General features: G+C 40.0%; 1 protein-coding gene across 2 annotated transcripts in view; it reads right to left on the minus strand.

Annotated features, from left to right (window-relative positions):
* The window catches only part of mctp1 (multiple C2 and transmembrane domain containing 1), a 408,806-nt gene that overhangs the window by 153,019 nt on the left and 235,579 nt on the right, over positions 1–20,208 (minus strand). For both annotated transcript variants that reach the window (XM_033017292.1, XM_033017293.1), the window contains one exon: positions 6,706–6,808. In XM_033017292.1, coding sequence (XP_032873183.1) covers positions 6,706–6,808 — 103 coding nt within the window. The remainder of the gene's footprint in view (positions 1–6,705; positions 6,809–20,208) is intronic.

Below are 20,208 nucleotides of genomic sequence, written 5' to 3' on the forward strand. Positions count from 1 at the left end.
ATTGAAGAATGCAGTTGAACAGAGGGATCTGGGAATAACCGTGCATAGTTCCTTGAAGGTGGAATCTCATATAGATAGGGTGGTAAAGAAAGCTTTTGCTATGCTAGCCTTTATAAATCAGAGCATTGAGTATAGAAGCTGGGATGTAACGTTAAAATTGTACAAGGCAGTGAGACCAAATCTGGAGTATGGTGTACAATTTTGGTCGCCCAATTATAGGAAGGATGTCAACAAAATAGAGAGAGTACAGAGGAGATTTACTAGAATGTTGCCTGGGTTTCAACAATTAAGTTACAGAGAAAGGTTGAATAAGTTAGGTCTTTATTCTCTGGAGCGCAGAAGGTTAAGGGGGGACTTGATAGAGGTCTTTAAAATGATGAGAGGGATAGACAGAGTTGATGTGGACAAGCTTTTCCCTTTGAGAATAGGGAAGATTCAAACAAGAGGACATGACTTCAGAATTAAGGGACAGAAGTTTAGGGATAACATGAGGGGGAACTTCTTTACTCAGAGAGTGGTAGCGGTGTGGAATGAGCTTCCAGTGGAAGTGGTTGCGGCAGGTTCGTTGGTATCATTTAAAAATAAATTGGATAAGCATATGGATGAGAAGGGAATGGAGGGTTATGGTATGAGTGCAGGCAGGTGGGACTAAGGGAAAATAATTGTTCGGCACGGACTTGTAGGGCCGAGATGGCCTGTTTCCGTGCTGTAATTGTTATATGTTATATGTTATATGTTAGGACTTCAGAATTGTTGGCATTTTATTAAGTCATAGTCATACAGCGCAAAAACTGGCCATTCAACACAACTTACCCATCCCAACCAAAATGCTCCATCTACACTAGTCCCACCTGCACATATTTGTCCCATATCCCTCAAAACCTTTCCTGTCCAAATGATTTGGATCACCATTTTGGTCAGTGATGCTGAGGATCATAATTTTGTTTGAATATTATTAGCATTTTTGGGCTATTTGGGTTTGTCATTCTGCAGACTGTAGCATAACTGAGATCCTAATAGCAATTTTAAACAACATGATTGGGAGTGATATTTGGTCAAGTAATCATCTTGCCCTCAATGTGGATGGGAAATGAGAAGAAGTGAAAAAATAAATACTGTTCCTGGGGTGGAACCTTGCATTCTTTGGTTTAATAAATGTTGTATCTTGCATGTCTAATGCTTGACTAATCTTCTGGAATTTTTTGAGGATTTGACAAGTAAAATGGATGAAGGGGTGCCAGTGGATGTAGTGTATCTAGACTTTCAGAAAGCCTTTGATAAGGTCCCGCACGGGAGACTGGTGACTAAAATTAGATCACATGGTATTGGGGGTAGGGTGTTGACATGGATAGAAAATTGGTTGGCAGACCGGAAGCAAAGAGTAGGAGTGAACGGGGGTCCTTTTCAGAATGGCAGGCAGTGGAGAGTGAAGTGCCGCAAGGCTCGGTGTTGGGGCCGCAACTGTTTACCATATATATTAATGATTTGGAAGAGGGAATTAGGAGCAACACTAGCAAGTTGGGTGGCAGTGTGAACATTGTGAACAGTGAAGAGGATGTTAGGAGGTTGCAGGGTGACCTGGACAGGTTGCGTTAGTGGGCAGATGCGTGGCAGATACAGTATAATATAAATAAATGTGAGGTTATCCACTTTGGTGGCAAAAACAAGGGGGCAGATTATTATCTCAATGGAGTTAGGTTAGGTTAGGTAAGGGGGAGGTGCAGCGAGATCTGGGCGTCCTTGTACACAGGTCACTGAAAGTTGGCTTACAGGTACAGCAGGCAGTGAAGAAAGCTAATGGAATGTTGGTCTTTATAACAAGAGGATTTCAGTTTAGGAGTAAGGAGGTTCTTCTGCAGTTGTATAGGGCTCTGGTGAGACCACATCTGGAGTGTTGTGCACAGTTTTGGTCTCCTAATTTGAGGAAGGACATCCTTGTGATTGAGGCAGTGCAGCATAGGTTCACGAGATTGATCCCTGGGATGGCAGGAATGTCACATGAGGAAAGATTGCAAAGACTAGGCTTGTATTCACTGGAGTTTAGAAAGATGAGGGGGGATCTTATAGAAACATACAAAATTATAAAAGGACTGGACAAGCTAGATGCAGGAAAAATGTTCCCAATGTTGGGTGAGTCCAGAACCGAGGTGAGAAAAAACGTTTTCACCCAGAGAGTTGTGAATTTATGGAATTCCCTGCCACAGAGGGCAGTGGAGGCCAAGTCACTGGATGGATTTAAGAGAGAGTTATATAGAGCTCTCGGGGCTAGTGGAGTCAAAGGATATGGGGAGAACACAGGCACGGGTTATTGATAGGGGATGATCAGCCATGATCACAATGAATGGCGGTGCTGGCTCGAAGGTCTGAATGGCCTCCTCCTGCACCTATTTTCTATGTTTCTATGTCGTGTATAGTCCTGACTATATGAGCTCAATGAAATTTTGCAGTAGACATAATTATTAGTCTTTGATACTCAAACAGTTATCTGCATCTAAAGTTTCCAAATTATACATAAAAATTTGAAGCCAAATTATTTATTAAAACTGTCACTCATTCATGATGGTCCAATCTTTCAGATCCTAATTCTTCTCCTTGATAACCCTGCAATTTTAATATCTTAATCAATCAATCTGATACACCTGCCAACAGCAATTTGAAAAGGAAGTGGTGATCTGGCTGGCTGTTGAATGCGAGTGAATGGCTCCTGGGATATAGCTGGCTTCTTATCTCCTTGTGAATATTATCAGCGTCCTCTGCTGTTGCCACATCCAATGCTAGGCTTGCCATAGCTCTATCTCAGGCTTGGTAATTTAAGTGAGGCAGATGGTTAGCATAAATGCTGTGCTGCCATGAGAGACAACCTGCTTATGCATGCCAACTCTTGTGATAGCCGTGCATTCTCTCAGTCTGTCCTATGATCTGTGAACAGTTTACAAGTCTGCCATGAAGCTGAAACAGCAAGAGGATTCAGCCTTGTGAATCCCAAAAGATTAAACACGGATTTTTCAATCCGGGATATTTTTGGCCCCAGAATACTTACTGCAAGGAGAATTGAAGGCTGCACACAGATCCTCTCTTGAGAGGAGCTTTTCTGCAGATTTCTCCAAAGGTGGTATATATTCCAGAAGTAGTTGCAATGGAGTGAAGCTGCTTATTTTTACTACTATGACGTGGCTAAAGCTCTCATCCACAATAGGCATCATATCACCCAAGATTATTTGCATATTCTGCAAGGAGCAGAATTAACTGAGTTCCAAGGAAACAAGGGTTTCGGCCTGAAACGTTGCCTATTTCCTTCGCTCCATAGATGCTGCCTCACCCGCTGAGTTTCTCCAGCATTTTTGTCCACCTCCAAGGAAACAATGATTTTTATTGTGGAAACATAGAAACATAGAAAATAGGTGCAGGAGTAGGCCATTCGGCCCTTCGAGCCTGCACCGCCATTCAATATGATCATGGCTGATCATCCAGCTCAGTATCCTGTACCTGCCTTCTCTCCATACCCCCTGATCCCTTTAGCCACAAGGGCCACATCTAACTCCCTCTTAAATATAGCCAATGAACTGGCCTCAACTACCTTCTGTGGCAGAGAGTTCCAGAGATTCACCACTCTCTGTGGAAGCACAGGATGGCACCAGTTCTTGCATATGAGTCCGGCCTTAGCCGAATGATATCTTCCTCCAGTGAACTACCATCATTTTCTCCTTTCGACTTGCAAGGAGACATTTCAAAATCTATGTGTTCCAGAATGGATGTCTCTATGCTGCTGCTGATGCTGTTTAGTAAAATAAGTGCTTCTGAACGTCGCAAATGATAGGATGAGCAGCCTCAGGGGCTGTGGCTGGAAGTACCTATGAAACACACGCTGAACAACTAGCATGACAGCAAAACAGTACTGTGAACAAGCAAGGGCAAGGTCTGATATATCTTTGAACAATAGATTGCTATGCTAATGATTGACGGGAAGTAATATAAGCTGGAACATTTCATACTGCATCACTTCCTCTGGCTTTACAATTCACAATTCACAATGCTTCAATCCTTTTGTCTCACACCTTGTGTTTTTATTTATTACTGGCCTTTGTCCAACCAGCTACCTATCAACCCCCCCCCCCCCCCCCCCCCCCCTCCCTTCCTCCCAGCTTGTGTACACTTATTGTCTACCACACTTTGACCTGTTCCTTCTCTCTCACAGCATTCTTTCACTACCCTCAAAAAGGCTGGCAGTATCATCAAAGACCCACACTAATTTCCCTGCTACCTTCAGGTAGAAGGTACAGGAGCCTGAAGACTGCAACGACCAGGTTCAGGAAAAGCTACTTCCCCACAGCCATCAGGCTATTAAACCTGGCTCGGAAAAAACTCTGATTATTAATAACCCATTATCTGTTATTTGCACTTTATCAGTTTATTTATACATGTGTGTATATATTTATATTATGGTATATGAACGCATTGATCTGTTTTGTAGTAAATGCCTACTATGTTCTGTGTGCTGAAGCAAAGCAAGAATTTAATTGTCCTATCAGGGACACATGACAATAAACTCACTTGAACTTGAACTTGAACCTGAAATGTCACGTATCCATGTTATCCAAGGATGCCGCCTGACCTGCTGAGTTACTCCAGCACTTTGTATCTTTTTTGGAAAACAGGTACAGTATCTGCAGTTCTTTGTTTCTACATTCTAGGTTTCATGCCATATTAGAATATGCATCTTGTTTCACACGATACTTCTCAATTAAGATAAATCTTTGGATCATTACTTGAAAGTTAAATTAGATATTAACACTATGGAAACCACTGTCTGTGCTTTAGTCTGTTTCTTTGATTGTCCACAATTTCTTTTCTGCAATCAACACCAATTTCAAAGTGCGGTAAAATCAACTCGCCACCTGATCTCCCTCGCCAATGCTGGAGCAGAGGCATGTAACTGGGTTCTATGGAAAGCTACACCTGCTTAAATACATCATTATACAGCAGCAGGAAGTTAAGTTGTGCAAAATGGAATTATTAACAAATGAAACCATTGCTTCCATGTAAATCCTGGTAAATTTTTCCAATGTACGAAATCTTGTTCCTTATTTATGTGTCTGACTTCAGCATATATAACCCCCATTAAACTATTCTACCACCTTTCAGGCTAACTGGACAAAAACCTTTGAAATGGCATTCCTCTGCTAAAGAGAGAACATTTCCTTCTTTATAATGTTTTTTTTTTCTGCTGAATGCATCTATCTCAGGTCATAATAAATGAAATTACTCTGCATGAAAATATGCAGGCGTTTCTTTACAATGGCACCTATTGCTTGTGCCATCTTGTCCCCATGTTGTGAATAATTCCAGCGCTGACCCAGTCCACGATCTTTCATGAAATTTATGAATGGATGGTGTTTAAAATACACTTCTGATCTGGTGGTTGTGACAACATTGCAACCAGAATATGTCTCTGCGTGTATTTTAATGTTGATAAGTCCTCATAAAAATCCTTTTTTTTTGTTGATTTATGAAAGGAAAATCTGAGGTACAAAGTCTGCTGGTGTTAATTTTCATCTTCACTGCCTCAATGATAATGTAGCAGAGCTAACTGTCTGCTCAGAATAGAATGCACTTCATAATTGTTTCAATCATCCACTCCACAAAAATTACTACCCGCACAGTGAAGGTGAAAACTTATCCCATTGTTTTTTGGCCTGTCGTTGTTAGACAGAGTGACAGAGATATGGATACCTGCGTAGATTGAAAAATATGTGAAACACACGTCATGTGAATTCATTGCATGCACAGTTTTCTGTAGATTGTTACACCATAAACCAATAATGACACGATAAATCAGATTCCATTCCATTAAATGAATAGAACATCTTGCGTTGACAGTGTGCCATCATTTTCAGCCACACTGAACAAGGGCATCCTCTTCCTTTATTGTGTATAATTTAAGAGATGAATGACCTAACCTTTTTTGAATGGGATGAAGCAATTATGGATTTTTTTTCCTAGCATTTTAAGCAGCACAGATTGCTCTTGGTTCGGTTTCACATAAATGGTGTTAACTTTTGCTTAAAGACAAGATTACCAGATTGACATTGCATTTTCTCAACATGTAAAATAAAACTTGTAAATGCATCCATAAATGTTATTCCCTGTATGTATGTCTTTATTAACTACAATATTTCAAAGGCAACACCAAGCACTACCTATTATAAATGATTTATCTGAAGCACCTGCAGAATTACAGGGCAAATGAAACATTTATCTTGAAACTTTGAAAACACTTTGTGGCAAGGCAGCACATGTATTAATGCTCAATGGACCACACCACTGCACACAAGTATGAGTTCAGGTATGGAGGCTCTCCATAAAGACATGGTCCTAAATTGACCTCTGCAGTCAGCATGCTACAAACATTTCCTCCACTTGCAGTCATTTGAGAATTTGACAGTTCTGTGAAGAACATACGTGAAGAAAAGGAGAAGGGAAGCAAAGTTTAAAAATAACTTTTCATTGACATATTTATTTTCCCAAATCAATACATCTTTATTTGCTTGAAAGGCAAATTGGAAGTTGCAGTCCTATCTTTTGGTGTCACTTATTTAACTGTAATAGACACCGCACATTTTTTCCTTGTGATTTTGACTGTTGTCGAGGGTTCTGCAGCTGCGTCAATAATTCGTAGCACAGAAAAGTCACTATGCTCATACTCACAAGGTGAAGACTTTGTTCCACACAGGGTTGAGACTCCGATGGATAGTATGTGTCTGCAGTCTGTCATTGTTCAGTTCAATCACACAAAATGGGTCACTGCTCCCTGAAGAAATATAATTTTAAATATAACTTTTTTCATAAATTTGGAAATATTAGCTAAGAAGTGACAATTACTTGTACTAATGAGAAACTGAAAACTGGATCAGATTCTTAGTTGTATAATTGAGATGTAAAATATTTAATCAAGAATATTGGTTCTCGTAGATCAAGTTAGGCTGACATTCAGTGCAGTACAGAAGACCTGCTTACTGTTCGAGATGACATGTTAAATGTATCCCTGTCTGCCCCCTAAGATCCCATAAAACTGCATTATTTTGCTGCTTATTATGCACAAACTACAATTTTTACATTTTTTAGAAACATATTCTATAAATTCTAGAAACATATTCTATAAATTCAATGGCGATAAACTGTGTAATGGCCTGAGGTCACAGAGAGGGCTAGACATGGTCTTTATTTTCTCTCTTCCGCTTTCTTTGACCTCCCTTGCTATAGATTGTTTTACCATCATACCACCAGGAATGTGGGACAGTTAAAATTGCCAATGCAATTCAAAATAATTCACAGCAAAGTAATCATCATATCATTTCTCCTCCCCTCTCTCTGCTACTTTAAAGAAGAATGGCACACATTTTACATTCCACAATCTCATGACCTAATTGAATACTGACTAGCTACTAACCTGCAATAGACTGATTAGATTATGTTATGCCTTAATTATACATAGCATGTTAGTGTGCAGGTGAGCATGTTAGTGTGCAGAACCAGGGGCCACAGTCTTAGAATTCCAGAACCAGGGGCCACAGTCTTAGAATAAAGGGGAGGTCATTTAAGACTGAGGTGAGAAAAAACCTTTTCACCCAGAGAGTTGTGAATTATGGAATTCCCTGCCACAGAGGGCAGTGGAGGCCAAATCACTGGATGGATTTAAGAGAGAGTTAGATAGAGCTCTAGTGGCTAGTGGAGTCAAGGGATATGGGGAGAAGGCAGGCACGGGTTATTGATAGGAGACGATCAGCCATGATCACAATGAATGGCGGTGCTGGCTCGAAAGGCCGAATGGCCTCCTCCTGCACCTATTTTCTATGTTTCTATGTTCTATATTTAGTTCTAGGTATTGCACTTCAAATGTTGCATCAAGGGTTATGGGGAGAAGGCAGGAGATGGGGTTGAGTGGGAAAGATAGATCAGCCATTATTGAATGGTGGAGTAGACTCGATGGGCCGGATTGCCTAATTCTGCTCCTAGGATTTAAAAGATTCAAGAAGAAAACCTGACCTTAGAATGAGTGTTGCAGAGATGTACCATAATGAATTTTAGGCCCACAAATTTAAATTATAAATACAGATTACATATGTTCTCTTGAATCTTGAGACAAAAGAGATAGTGATCGACTTCAGGAAACAAAGCTGTACACATACCCCACTTTGCATTGGTGATGCCGAAGTAGAGATGGTTGGAAACTTCAAATTCCTAGGAGGCCATATCACCAACAACTTCTCCTGGACCACCCATATTGAAGCAGCATCCAAGATAGTACACTAATGCCTCTACTTCCTTAGAAGGCTTAAGAACTTTGGGGATAGTTTCTTCCAGCTGTTATCAGACAACTGAACCATCCTACCACAACCAGAGAGTAGGCAACCCAAATACCACCGACCTTGGTTGTGTGGCAATTAAATTATTCTATTCTATTCTAGAGCTGAACTACCTTCTACCTCTTTGATGACCCTCGGACTATCCTTGACCGGACTTTGCTGGCTTTACCTTGCACTAAACATTATTCCCTTATTATGTATCTATGCACTGGAAATGGATCGATTGTAATCATGTATTGTCTTTCTGCCGACTGGTTAGCATGCAACAAAAAGCATTTCAATTGTTTATTTGTCATGTGTACCTCAATACACATGACAATAAACTAAACTGAACTGAATCTAGCATATTAAAGTGATTGAATTGAAGTATTTTAAGGTGATTAATGGTTTTTATAGAGTATGTACAGAGTGGGAAAGACGAATACTAAAATTAAGATGTTCAAAGATGATTACAGGAAGTACTTTATTCACATTAATGCCAAGGGCAATGCAGATAGATGTGTAGACGAATACGGATGTGAACAAGAAACTGCTGGATCCGCACATATTCCCCAATCAGCACACTGACCCTCACCTGTGTGACTTAGATTATGTTTGCCATAATTATAAAGTGATCTCATTAGAGTGCAGTTAAGGTACTCCATTTAGTTCTAGTTAATGTGTTTAAAGTTGCAAAAGCTATTCAATTAAAAGTATCAAAATTGAGATAAATACATATTTTGTCAGTTACGTTTATTACATGAGATTGAACCAACAAAGGTTAATTACACTAAAATACATTTCAGCCAATATAGTGAAGCATTCTGTGCAGTTTTGTTTACCCTGCAATAGGAAAGATAAAATTAACCTGGAAAAAACTCAGAGAAGATTTATGAGGATGTTGCCAGGATTCAAAAGCTTGAGCTATAGGGAGAGGTTGGGCAGACCAGGAAGACAAGAGGCTCAGCAGTGGTCATGAAATCATGAGGAGCATAGTTAGGATAAATGCGCAGAGTCTTTTTCAACAACTAAAGCACATGAATTTTAAGATGAGAGAGGAATGATTTTCATTAAACATAAATCTGAGCGTTAAATTTCAACAACACCATATCAATAAGATTGATTCAGATTCAGATTCAGATTCAACTTTAATTGTCATTGTCAGTGTACAATACAGAGACAACGAAATGCAGTTAGCATCTCCCTGGAAGAGCGACATAGAATATGACAATAAATACATCTATTTACATGCATACAGTCATAGTGTTTTTCCTGTGGGAGGAGTGTCCGGGGGGGGGGGGGGGGGGGGGGGGTGATTGGCAATCACCGAGGTACATTGTTGAGTAGTGTGACAACCGCAGGGAAGAAGCTGTTCCTGGACCTGCTGGTCCGGCAACGGAGAGACCTGTAGCGCCTCCCGGATGATAGGAGGGTAAACAGTCTATGGTTGGGGTGAGAGCAGTCCTTGGCGATGCTGAGCGCCCTTCGCAGACAACGCTTGCTTTGGACAGACTCAATGGAGGGGAGCGAGGAACCAGTGATGCGTTGGGCAATTTTCACCACCCTCTGCAGTGCTTTCCGGTCGGAGATGTTAAAACAATTCATATCATTTTGTAGTTCTGCATCAGAAACATCCTCCACTTCTGATATAACCCTCTAATTAATTAAACGATACATTTCGTTGTCACACGTGCCAAGAGCCTGACTATCCATATTTTATTTCAACATGTTTAATTTTTGTTATTCTGTATTAAACAAAATTGTCATTGCAGTAATTCCACTGGGAAATGTGACCGTTAATCCTCTGAAGAGGGCGAGGTGGCATTGTCCGTCACATTCACAGAAAATTAGGAATATTTCGGCATTTCTCTGGTCCTTGACTTGACCACGCAGTGGACTGAAAACAAATGTAATAGAATGGCCCCAAAGAAGGAGACACATATCTCAATAGCGTCCGCAACCTTGCCAGGACATCTGAGATTGCTGCAACTGCTTTGATCATATAGATCAAAGGGGCCTTTCATTTGGCAAAAGAATACTGCACAACTATTCAGGCCATTTAATTGACAGCAGACAAATGTGTCAATTGTGTCAAACAGCTATAGAAATAATTATGTATTTAAAATCAGTTGTCCAAAGTACAATAAGCTTGTAAACAAAACAGGCACAAAAGTATTCAAACAGAAAAATAAACGAGAGACAATTGAGACAAATGAGAGACAAAGAACATATACTTGGGAAGTGCACTCACAGGGCATGTCAATGGTACTATATGTATACTGAAAGCTTCCATTATCAAGCAGACAATTGGCTCTTGAATTCCTTCCCAATATTTTCCTCAAACACGTTCCTGACTGGTGAGTCATTTTTTAAACACCAAGAGGCATCTCAATTAAAGCAGGGAAATGTATGGAAAAAAAAACAAATTATGTGTGTGGTTTACTGTGGAATTGCCATTAACCTCTCCAATGGTGAATAAAAGGAGTGTTAAATTAGTATTAAACCTAATAGAAATCATGTTTTAGTAAACAATTCTGTTTCAATTATGTTTCTGTATCGGTGTCTTTGCAGAAGAACACACTTAAAGCTAAACTGTAGGTCTCGTTTCTGGTATTCTGTCGAAGTTATGATGGATCAGAAAACGGACCTGATTGATGCGAGCTGATGTTTATTTCTGTCTCAGAACACACTATGCTACCTTGTTCCATAATAATTCCACAGATTTACTGAAAATGCATCAACAGATAAAGCAATTTACAAAAGTCATTCTGTAAATATGGCAGATAGAGAAAGCCAACACTTATCGACATTAACTAACACTACGAAATGAATATTGAATTGCTAAACTTACTATTGTGTTGTACTGCTTACAGCTGCAAGAACGTGTAGCATCAATAAAGGGCTACAGGCCTATTGCAAGTTTATGTACAGGGACATATCTATCCATGCACTGTATACTTGTATTTATATTGATGCATTTTAAACATGTATGTCATGTTTTATACTTTGTCAATATAATAATGTTTTTTTATCATGCCAATAAAGTTTTTTAATTGAATTGAAAGCCACATGCAAGAGTTCCGAAATGTTGTACAAAGGGAACACCAACAGGACCCCATAGGATGACTGCATTGTTACACAGTACCTATGTAACAATTACATTTTAGTTCCAACTTAGTTTGTCACGTGTACCGAGGTACAGTGAAAAGCTTTTGTTGCGTGCTAACCGGTCAGCACAAAGACATTACACGATTACAATCGAGCCATTTACAGTTTTGCAGGACGATTAGATATTTAATAGTGTGGAACGATTGTAATATGAGTTTGTTGATATGCTTCTGTGAAATAGTCGCCTGGGTTGGGTGCCATCTTGGATCTATAAAATGTGCTGTGAAGATAGGCAAATAATGATATAGGATATATTTCATAACATCCTAAAGAAACCAAACAATATTGATAATTAGGGCATTTTGTAAAAGCTGGAGTAAATGTCATTTAAAATGTTACCTAGTTTATCTGAAAACTGTGGCATGTTTAAATGATATTGAGATTGAACCTCTCTCAGGGCTGAAGCAGAATTACCTTATTAAATATCTTAAAAATAGAGTATTTGATTGATTAAATTATTTTTCTGGTTTCAACAGATTACAAAGAAATTAATTTGAATTCTCATTTGTGCAATATGCAAATAGATTTTTGAAAAATGTAACTTTGCCTTAAATATAGTCAGCCCCTTCTTATCAGGAATAGGTTGTGCATGAGTAAGGGGTGTGGACAGCAAATTCTGCCAGAAGGCTCTGTCTTGAATGTTCAGCCGAATATTAGCTTTTCAAGGTCCTAGTTAATATTCAGTTAATGGTTCAATATGGGTGAACTCATACAGTCCTACACAAAACACCCTTTAACACTGTTGCCCATTTTCTTAATCAAGGTGAACAGCCAAGAATTGGCTGGAAAATTATATGGATGTTGTGTAAGCTAGGCAAGGATTTGGCAATTCTGAAACTTAAAAGTAAATTAAAAGCTACAAAGTGCTGGAGTAATTCAGTAAGTTATGCAGCATCTCTGGAGGACATGGATAGACAACATGTATAGTTCGGAACAGGTGAGGTCATCAGGTTTTCTTCCCTAAGGTTATATGGCTGAACCTGTTGGGTTTACACAAACATTCGAACAGGTCTCCTTCATAATGAATTGATTTCATACATTCCCAGCATGTGAACACTTGTTCTCTTGATTATTAGTCTATGCTTCCAGATTGTCACACTTGATGTAACCTGTTTATTTCAAAATTCATGTTAATCATTCCATTTTTCATATTATTCATTCCAAAACTTCTGTTCAAAAATATTTGGGAACTTGCATATATCTATATTTTGTAAATAGATAAAATCTTATTCAATAAACTCAACAACAAATCTTATTCAACTAAATGCTCTGGGAATATACAGGTAACACGTCCCTTTTTATAAACCCAGCCTTTTAAGCTGATTCAAAACTCTGAGCTCTTTATTGAAAAAAAAAAACGCTATTCTGTAGCCCATAACCCTATTCCTTGACACCTCTCTAGTTTCCAATTTAATCAAGTCCCCATGAGCCCTACACGAAAGGGCTTTGTTTCCCTGTCAGTGCGAGGAGAGGCGAAGCAGCCTGGAAGTGTGAAATCAAACCTCATGAGCTGAACGGTTCCCCAGGGAACTTCGGACTGCTCAGAAGGTCAAAGTCATGGGCTAGACCAGCTGAAAATGTCTGTGACACAGCAGGGGAGTTAGAATTGAACACATCTTAATTAAGGCCCACAGACAGCCAAATAGGCTGTTTTCTAGTTCAACTGCCAACCTTAACCCGGTCAAATTTAGCAGCAGTACTAATGGCTCTAATGGTTAGTTTTGCATCACTGTTCATCACACTGCAGCTAACATGCATTGTAGAGTATCTGATTAATGGTGATAAGCTTTCAACATGCAAAGGCCTCTCCCTCAGAGCATGCCGGTCTAGCCATAGGATGAATAGCACTAGACTAATTTATATAACATTTCAACCCACTCCTTTTTTTGTTGAATGATGCTGCAGTTATACTTAATCAATATGTGGGAGTTGTTAAATGAGGTATTAACGACAACAGTTAATCCCTTTTTTCTTGTTAATAATCACCAGCAATTCAAATGCAATGCTCCACACTGAGCCATTCATAAATGAAAAAAAGATATAGTCCCCTCTCTACATTTTATGAGGAGCTTAATTGAGGTGCAACACTGTGGTGGCATTCAGCTAAACAAGGCAATTAGTCATTGTGCAAAATAAAATAATTCAGTTTTACCAACTCCCACATATTGATTTCTTCTCTTAACCCTCTTATTCAGAAGAGAACTCCAAGTATTCCTAAATGCTTTTTTAATTTGAAAGGGTTAATGTAGTATTGAATTGCTGCTAAATGACTCTTTACAGCTCCAGAAAAAACATCTTTGAAAAGAGGAAAAGAAAAATCTTTTGTCATTATTATAAGATTTATAGCAAGACGGCATGTAACCGGTGTTCTCTGAGGCATGATAGGTTTACATTAGTGATACACAGAAATTGGATACGAGCAATTCTGAGTAAACTAAACATGTGCCTTTGTACAGGACTAACACCAAAATGGATTCTCCACAAAAAAACCCTGAAAATAAGCAAAGATCCTATGCAATTATGGTCTCGGCATTATGTACAAGGAATCATGAATTAAAGGTTCAGCATGGTAGAACACATGGGATGCAGGGTGAACTAGCCAATTGAATATAAATTCCCTTGGTGGAAGGAGGCAGAGGTGATAGTGGAGGGTTGTTTATCAGATTGGAGGCCCATGACCAGTGGTGTACTACTAGGATCTTTGCTGGGTCCCTTATTGTTTATCATCTATATTAATGATTTGGATGAGAGTGTAGGTGGCAAGGTTAATATGTTGGTGGATGACACTAGAATTGGTAATGTAGTAGACAGTCAAGAATGTTGTCTAACATTACAACAGGATCTAGACCAAGTGTTTAAGAAGGAACTGCAGATGCTGAAATCAGTCTAAAGAGTCTGAAGAAGGGTTTCGGCCCGAAACGTTGCCTATTTCCTTCGCTCCATAGATGCTGCTGCACCCGCTCAGTTTCTCCAGCATTTTTGTGTACCTAGGATCTAGACCAAGATGGAAACTGGGCAAAGGAATGATAAAGGGAATTTAGCTCGAACAAGTGCACAGTTTTGCATATTGGTGCACAGTGAATGAGAGGGTCCTGGGGCATATTGAAGAACAGAAAGACTCAAGGGTACCAATACATAGTTCCTTTAAAGTGGTGATACAGATAGATAGGGTGGTAAAGAAGGCACTTGACAAGCTTGCCTTCATCAGTCAGGGTGCAACGATATCTTCCAGCTGTACGAGATATTGGTGTGAACACACTTGGAGTGTTGTAAAGAGTGCATCACCTTGCACCTATCTGCCCTGCCACGCATTTCCTTTCCCATCTGTGGCAATCGGTGGATTCCACGCCAATCTCACCTTAGAACTGAAGGATTTCCCCTAGTGATAGGAGTTGGGTGTTGTTGTACTTGTTGGAATACCTTGTTCCAGATCATTGGGTGAGACTCCAGCTGTTAACAAAAGTTATCTTTGAAAGAATAATCCAGAGTAAGATCTAATTTATTTTGGAAGTCAACGGTGAGCTGATAATGCTTACTGCTGGCTGCAACATCCTGACAGTGTTAAATGTTGGGTGAAACAAAGACCGTCCCGATATCATTCAGCTCACAACCACCCCAGAATCAGTTCTTTGCATGGAAGATAATGCGAGAAATTGAATGTAGAGTCCATGTATCATAAGGACAGCCAATTTGATATATAAACACATGACAACCGAGCCAGTAGAGGAAACATAGAAACATAGATAGAAACATAGAAAATAAGTGCAGGAGGAGGCCATTCGGCCCTTCGAGCCAGCACTGCCATTCATTGTGATCATGGCTGATCATCCCCTATCAATAACCCGTGCCTGCCATCTCCCCATATCCCTTGATTCCACTAGCCCCTAGAGCTCTATCTAACTCTCTCTTAAATCCATCCAGTGACTTGGCCTCCACTGCCCTCTGTGGCAGGGAATTCCATAAATTCACAACTCTCTGGGTGAAAAAGTTTTTTCTCACCTCAGTCTTAAATGACCTCCCCTTTATTCTAAGACTGTGGCCCCTGGTTGTGAACTCACCCAACATTGGGAACATTTTTCCTGCATCTAGCTTGTCCAGTCCTTTTACTATTGACAATCTTATTATCTCTTTCTCCCTTCCCCCCTGCTATTTATTTATCCATCTCCTTTTCCTCCCACTGTCTATCTTTGCCTCTTCTCTCCAAACCTGCTACACATTGCTTTTCTTCCCATTCTTCCTCTGTCATTCCCTTTCTCCTTCACTTCCACTTTTTGCTTCAATAGCAGTTAAATGTTGGTCTTCAACAAAATCATCAATTTTCTATACCACATTCATGACCCATGCGGCTATCAAAGTGACATTTAATTGCTGCTGCCAGTGGAAATGTATTGTGGAGGGTCAGGCAGGGAAGCGATGGTACCTCACTGAAGATTATTGACCATTTTGCTTTCCCTGGCCTGGTTTTAGGAAGGGTTGTACAGTGGCTCAGCAGGGCAGCACAGTGGTCGAGTTGCTGCCTTACAGTGCCAGAGACCTGGCCTAGATCCTGACTACGGGCGCTGTCTGTATGTCGTTTATACGTTGTCCCAGTGACCATGTGAGTTTGCTCCAGGTACTGCAGTTTCTTCCCACATTCCAAAAACGTACAGGTTTGCAGGTTAATTGGCTTCAGTAAAAATTGAAAATTGTCCCTATCGTGCAGGACAGTGTTAGTGATGGTCGTTGCGGACTCGGTGGGCTGAAGTGCCTGTTTCAGTACTGTATCTCTGAAGTTTCAAGTAAAATCTAAAGATTACAAAGGAGAATGTGCATCCATGCTGATATTGCGCATTGCACCTTGTTTTTGTTTTATAAATTAATTGTTGCTTTCAGCACAAGAAATATGACAATTCTAAATGGAGCAACTATGGATGGGACATCAGAAGTCAAAGCATCGAGCTGTATGAGTGGCAGACACATCTCTGGGTAGTGGGATGGGTTGGACACGTGATTGGTGTCCATAGGGATGACCAAGATGTATCCTAGGTCAGTTGAACATGCATGTAGTGAACTTAATGACTTCAGCAGAGAGGGGTGTTAGATAAAATTAATCACCAAGGAATACATTTGAAGAGCAAATATCTGAATGATAAATGCAGACTTTGAACTTCAGCAGACCGGGGTAGACAACTCACCTTCAACTAATGCTCTAGCAGGCTTCTATTTTCTGATTTAGGACTACTTTAGTCTCATTAGCCTGCACTGCTTAAAAATCTTGAACGTACAAAGAAGAAAATTGGCAAGTGACATCAAAAATGTGATTGCATAGTGTTTGATGCCACTGCACAAATCTGCGAATCTCCATGTATAAATGATCATAAACACTGGGGATCCAGATCAAATTTACAGAAGTGCACTTTGTGCTTACAAAGGACAAAGTTACAACTAACATTCAGTCAGAAATGCAATTCTAGTCTTTATCTTTGGGAAATTCAACAGCGCATCTAAGCCAATAATACATTTAAAGTATTCTTACTAATATAATGCAAGAAATGCAGCAGCCAGGTGCACATAATAACATTTCAGATAATGACCGGCTAATCTATTTAAATGACATTGACTAAAGATAAATATTGAATAGGACACTGTAAAAAGCCCTTGCTCCTTCTGATCAGTGCCAAATAAGCTTTTGGATTACTCGAAAACTATAGCAAAGATCCTGTGACCTATCACATCAGTTGTTTTAATTTATCTGGTACAAACTGTGAATCTTTCTGACCATATGCTTTAATTTCATGCTGGACTGTGTCCTTGCAGAGTGAGTTATCAGGAGAGCTATTTTTCAGTCTCTGGCCATTCACCTTAAAATGTCCTCCACTACTACTCCAGTATCCATCAGACCGCAACGTTCTATAAGATCAATTCCTTTGCTCCTCCAAAAACCATAATCACATTAATTGTATGTTAAAATCTTACCGTGGGATGTAAATTCTCTAATTCTGTGTGAAATCCCCTGGGATATCTACTTAAAGGCAACTTCAATAAGGCAGTAAATTCCTTCACTTAAACTAATAGGCAGAAACGAAATCTCCCAATTACCTTACTGGTAATAAATGACTTCAAATTCTATTCCAGAAAAGGAAACTGGACAAGGTGCAAAAAAAAAGGCTGCTAGTTTGCTGTCACCCATTTTACGTCCAGCTATAAAAGTTACACTTACATCCACACATTCAACGGTCACTTGCAAGCCATTGGCACTGACACTTCATCCTTGTAGAAATCAACTGCACCCAAATAGAAGAGAATACAATAAAATGGTGGGGCAGGAAAACACGAGTCCTTGGCATGATTGAACACTGTCAAATTGTGTATTTCCGATTTGCTAGATTTTAAATCAATCAGTGCACTGCTGTCTCATTTGAAAGGATTGGGAAATATAAAATAATTAAATTACTGGTGAAGCTTTCAAAATTTCAAATTAATTATCTTCTATCCTCTCTCACTAAAAGTGATGAACTTTTAAAATTTTGTCAGCATTGGAAAAAGCCTGTGCATTTTGAAAGGTTTCGGATACTGAAGTCATACCTACAATTTTAGTGTCAATTTGATTTCCCAGTTTAATGAAATAAATTACTGCATATGTCATTGATTAAATCTTTGCCCAGCTCCTGACAGTATCTGATCAACCATGAGATTCCTCAGATGAACATTTCACATGAAATGGAAAAAAATATTATCTGGTAATAAAATTAAATATGCACATGAAAGATATTGAACTTTTGACTTGCTGTCAGAATTTAAAAAAATCTCTAAATCAGATTTTAAATAACTCACTCAATGGTTCTCTTAACGGAACATTTGAACATACAAACAAACAACTTACGAGCAGGAGTAGGCCACTTGACCCCTCATGCCTGTTGCATCTGTTAATATGGTCATGGCTGGTCTTATTACAGTTTTATCTTCCCATTGATATAACCCTTTTTCTCCTTGCTTATCAAGAATCCCTCTACCTTTGATTTTAAAATATTAATTATTCTCACACCACCTTTTGAGGAAGGGAGTTCTAAAACCCAACATACATCTGCAAAAAGAAAAAAAAAAGATATTTGTCTTAAATAGATAATGCTTATTTGTAAGTGACCTCCAGTTTTTGATTTTCCCACAAGAGGAAACATCTTTATGTTCAACCTATTAAGAATGTTATATATTTCAGTCGTCACCCATTATTCTTCTGAACTCCATTGGATACCAAACTAATTTGCCGATGCAAACCTTATAAGCCAACCAATTGCTCTAATAGGCCATCTCTAGTAGCCTACAACCCAAAGGTATGGGCTTTGAAACTCCAATTTAAGGTGACTAACAACAATATCTCCCTCGTGCCCCACCTGGATGCGCATCCTCCCATTATCCCGCCCCCCTTTCCCCTTCCCCCATTCTCTCCCACCTGTATCCTTTCCTCTGGCTTAACATTTTTCCCCTCTTCACTCCTTTCTTCCCATCTCAGGGCTTTGTCCATCCATTTGCCAATCAAAACCCCACTTTACCTGTATCCACCAATCATTTGCCTGGCTTTGTCCCGGAACATCTCTTCTCCAGCTTTCTTTCCCCCCACTACAATCGGTGTGAAGAAGGGTCCCAACCTTAAACGTCACCCATCCATTTTCTCCAGAGATACATAACCAGCCATGATCATATTGAATGGCGGTGCAGGCTCGAAGGACCGAATGGCCTACTCCTGCACCTATTTTCTATATTTCTATGTTTCTATACTTTCTGATCAGCTCAGTTGTTCCAGTACCTTCCACTCTTTTTTTGTAAACCAGCATCTGCAGTTCCTTGTGGCCACATCTCTCTATTGTACAGAGCTTTTTTCTGTGTGGCACGTCTTTCTTCCTCTGTTGCAGTTTCATCAGTGTAACACCAACATTTTTGATACCTCTCCCAGCATGTCCTTCAGCACTCCATATTGAGCTAGGGTTGATCACATTGTTTGATAGAAATGGAAGAGTGAGGGATATGTGAGGTGACGAGTTTGCAAATTATGGTATTAGTATTTTTGCTGCTATTGTTGGCTACGGCACTTTATGGAGACCCAGTTATGAGCTGCTAGAACTGTGTTGAGTCTACTACCTGTGGCACAGTTTTAGTGCCACACAAAAGAATGGAGCATGTTCTTCATATGAACACTGTGGGAGAAGAGCTAAGGCTTTTAAGTAGCACAGGTGGGGCAATAAAATAGATATTAAGTTCATGCTTCATACATAGTTACCACTGTCCAGCAATGAACTTCAACAATCCGAGTAATTCTTGGGAGTACATATTTCATGGATTGAGCCACCATTTCCACGCTGGAATGAACACCAGAAAGCAGCGGCAGCTAAAGCGCGCCAGCGTCCACTCTCCCTTCCGACAGCCATCTTGGACACAGACTAACATATTAACTTATACACAAAAAAATCATCACCCCACAATGGTTACCACTGTGGGGGAAGGCACAATGTCCAGTCCCCATCTGCCAGTTCTCCCAAAGTCAGGCCTATTGAGGCCACCGCTATTGCCTCTACGGAGGCCCGATGTTCCTGGCCAATCTGGCCGGGTGGTGTTGCCCCGGCGTCGGGAGAGTCCTCTCAGCGGCTGGGCCACCTGGAACGGCCGCTTCCGGGGACCGCGGCTTCCGAAGCCGACAAGGCCGCGCCGGGTTGGAGCTCCCAGG

Source organism: Amblyraja radiata, chromosome 3, assembly GCF_010909765.2.
Source record: "Amblyraja radiata isolate CabotCenter1 chromosome 3, sAmbRad1.1.pri, whole genome shotgun sequence".
NCBI classification, from domain to species: domain Eukaryota; kingdom Metazoa; phylum Chordata; class Chondrichthyes; order Rajiformes; family Rajidae; genus Amblyraja; species Amblyraja radiata.